At 37.4% G+C, this 3,430-nt stretch overlaps 1 protein-coding gene across 1 annotated transcript in view; it reads right to left on the bottom strand.

The window, feature by feature from the left end:
* LOC107092384 (contactin-associated protein-like 4) overlaps nt 1-3,430 on the bottom strand; it is a 182,368-nt gene that overhangs the window by 65,628 nt on the left and 113,310 nt on the right. Inside the window, exons 9-10 of the mRNA XM_015386843.1 lie at nt 1,563-1,712; nt 1,313-1,481 (exon numbers count right to left, since the gene is read on the bottom strand). Coding sequence (XP_015242329.1) covers nt 1,313-1,481; nt 1,563-1,712 — 319 coding nt within the window. The remainder of the gene's footprint in view (nt 1-1,312; nt 1,482-1,562; nt 1,713-3,430) is intronic.

Raw genomic sequence — 3,430 nt, forward strand, 5'->3', positions numbered from 1 at the left:
TGGGACTCGCCAGTCTGGAAGAAGAACTTCCTTGTTTGCACATACACAATGCACGAGCTTCTGGTAAATCAGCCCGCAGCTCTGCTTCAACAGCAGGATTTGCTCACCAACACATTATGAGAGCCGAATGATTTTAAAACATGTTTGATTTTCTCCCAACTTACGACTCTGGATTGGGAGGTGGTCACGAGAGGCTGATCGCCCCTCATTACCCCTGAATACTACACAACGCACGATGAGGCTGAAACTCGGTCCGATCAAAAAATTTTTTGCACGACTGGAGAATCAGCCTGAAAAATGCAAAAAAAAAGCAGTTTTCTTGGCATTTCTGAATTTTGTTTGCTTTCTGATTCCACTGCTTATACTTTTAACTGTGTTTGTAGTAGTTTATTAACATTTACTTTGTTGGGTTTAAATCCAGAGAAATGTGAGTTTAAAAGATTAAGAGGACGAAATGATCAAACACAGACAGGGATTTGAAACGTCAACCTCTGCACAGGGGAGAAAGACTGCTGGCTCAAAACCAGCACCTTTTCTCCCAGATCCCTTCACAGCAAAGCCTTTTATTAACAGTTTACAACATAATAGGGCGGGTCTTAAACAGAAAACTCAGTAATGATTATCTGGCAGGATGCAGGTCATAAGACAGTGTGAAATGACCATCTGGCTGGATGGAAGTCACACAACCGTGTGACTCTGCCTCATGACCTACTAGATGCAGGTCATAAAAGTTTATGACCCTCCTGATTGAATCACAGGACAGAAATGTAGCATAATTTTATAATTATAACTCTAAATAAACCTCCTGATTGAATCACAGGAAAGAACCAGAACCAGAATGTTTCATATGCCCACACATTAATTTTATAATTGTCATTCAATAACTCTAACATACTTCTATGGATGTGTTTCAGTTTTACTATGTTTATTTTTTGGTATGATTATATGGTATGTACAGCAAAGGAGATTAAACAGTTAAATTCCTCTCCTGGAACTGGAGTCAATGGTTCGGTTGGAATAACTTTAGAGATGACTGAAGTTGACGCGTGTCAAACGGAGGTGGAAAGTGATATTTTCAAAATAAAAGTTTTCCTACGTAAGATACTTTGCTAATAGATGTTAAAAAGAGAACCTCTACTGACCAATAAAGTCACTAAACCACATGGAATGCAAAGAACAGCCGCATGTGGCTGAGAAAAGGCGAATAACTGTGCTGAAATTATAGCCAGTTCTTCTGAATTTCTAGAATTGGCTGCATGTTGATGAAAAAATAAGGATTAAAACAGCAAATATGTGTTTCTTATTGACAGACCTGTCAATGATTCCACACATGTCAATCTGCAGGTTGCTGTAATTTCCCAGGTGCTTCTGTTGCACTGCGATCAGGTCCATAATTCTGTTGTCCAGACTGAATAAACGCATGCAGCCCTGGAATGCTGTAACGGGGTTTCTGCATCCATGAATGTCTCCAGAAGGACATCCTGAGGAGAAGACAGGTTTTACTTTTTTATGTAATTCTTTGTAAGTTTAAACTGCTGGTTAGCTTGTGATTCTGCTCTTACCACCAAAGAAGAGGTGACTTTCTACTGTGAGAGGAAATGAAAGGCTAGCTTGAGCACTGCCTCCTTCATCTTTATCCACAGAGACAGTCAGACGGCTTTGTTTGGAGTTCAGCTCCACTGAATGCCATTGGCCGTCACTGAGTGCAGAACCTTAAAGACAAGTTGCCATTACAAAAAAAAAAAAAACAAAAAAAAAACATTCTGCATCCTATTTCAAACTTATGCAGTAGAGTAATATTGAACAATTCCGTATGAGGCATCAAGACCATCAAAGAATCATCTTGTCTTTCTCACAATTAAAAAAACATTTGAAGAAACACGCATGCATATTGAGTCGAGGAACAGCAGGTATCCTGTGTGATTGACTTGTTCCAAATACATGCAGAGCTTTGTCAGCCTGTAGTATCTGTTTGTTCTTAGAAGCACATCAATATCTCATTAAGTCCTTTCCCGTTCTTTTTCCCGGTGTGCTCAACAACATAATTTTGACATCTTGGGGTATTGTACACAAGGTCTCATTTTACAGAACAAACTACATGTCTAGTCTAATATTTATTCGTGAAGGTAATGCCATCACCAATAGGCTAAAATTATATACCAATCCTTTGCAATCATCATTGATTTTCAGTAAATATAAATAAGAATACCTTTGCAGATATTTGGGCCTGAAGCTGCTCAGTAAGAACTTACTTAAAGCACTTTATTAGTAGTGGCTCTCAGAGGTTTTTTTCATTATACGATTAGCATCGTATTGTAAAAGATACAGGGTACATGCTTGTTTATATTTGGACATGTTAAGAATATTTTTATTGATGTTTATATTAGAGTTTAACAGATCCATACATCCTCAAGAAAAATAAGCCCAAGAGAAAGTTGCCATTTTATTCTTAATTTTTAATATAAAATAATTAAAGTAAAATTAATTACAATTAAAAGGAACTAATATCAATAACTTAACTTATATCATATAGTGTAACCAAAGTTGACAACTGACAGTTTAAGCTTTTCTTTCTGCTTATTTCTTACACTTTACCAAAGTTTTTGCTTCCAACTTCAGCTTATTTCAGTATTAATTTTCTGTCTATATTTTTTACATTACTTTTATACACTTAAATCAAGTGGCAGTCTGCGGGAGTGGGGCTTGAATTCAGAACCTCTAGGACCCAAGCGCAATGCCCCTAACCACTAGGTCGCCACTCCCCTAATATCACCTGCAGGTGGCAGTAATGCAAAAGATAAAGCTTTAACTGATAAAAACCAACATCTGAAAAAATAGAAAAGTGTTGGGGCACCCATAGACACCAGCAGAGACATAATATAAGAGTAGACCCCGCACTGACTGCTTTCGCCCAGGGGCGCTGACGTGATCCGGTGGCGCCATCTTCGGTCGACAGCTCAGCTCAGTGTAATGTGTGGAGCAGGCACAGAATCAATTTTAATCAACCTTAACTTGCTGAATATTTAACTATTTTTCACCTTTTTTTATGAAAACAAATATTTCCGTACATTTAAATATTCTTAGTGGAGTTAAGAGTGATAGAATATTTTTATTACTATATGCAAACACATTTATACAGGTATGCACTAGTATATATGTGTGGAGTGGAAGGAGAAGCCAGTGTGAGGTTTTCCAAAGGTTTGAACTTCACTTTTTGCAGTGGTGTTTCATTTGTTTCTCTATTTTTACTGGTGCTTTAGTAGTGTCTTTTCCCCTCATGTAGACACGGTATTACATTTTCTTTATCTATATTAAAAAAAACAAATAATAACAGATGGTACCAACATCAACAGCGATTGTTGGGCACCTCTGCATATATACAATTTCAAATAGGAAAACTATCCATCCATCCATCCATCCATCCATCCAT

Source organism: Cyprinodon variegatus, unplaced genomic scaffold, assembly GCF_000732505.1.
Source record: "Cyprinodon variegatus isolate N-32 unplaced genomic scaffold, C_variegatus-1.0 Scaffold17, whole genome shotgun sequence".
In the NCBI taxonomy this organism is placed as follows: domain Eukaryota; kingdom Metazoa; phylum Chordata; class Actinopteri; order Cyprinodontiformes; family Cyprinodontidae; genus Cyprinodon; species Cyprinodon variegatus.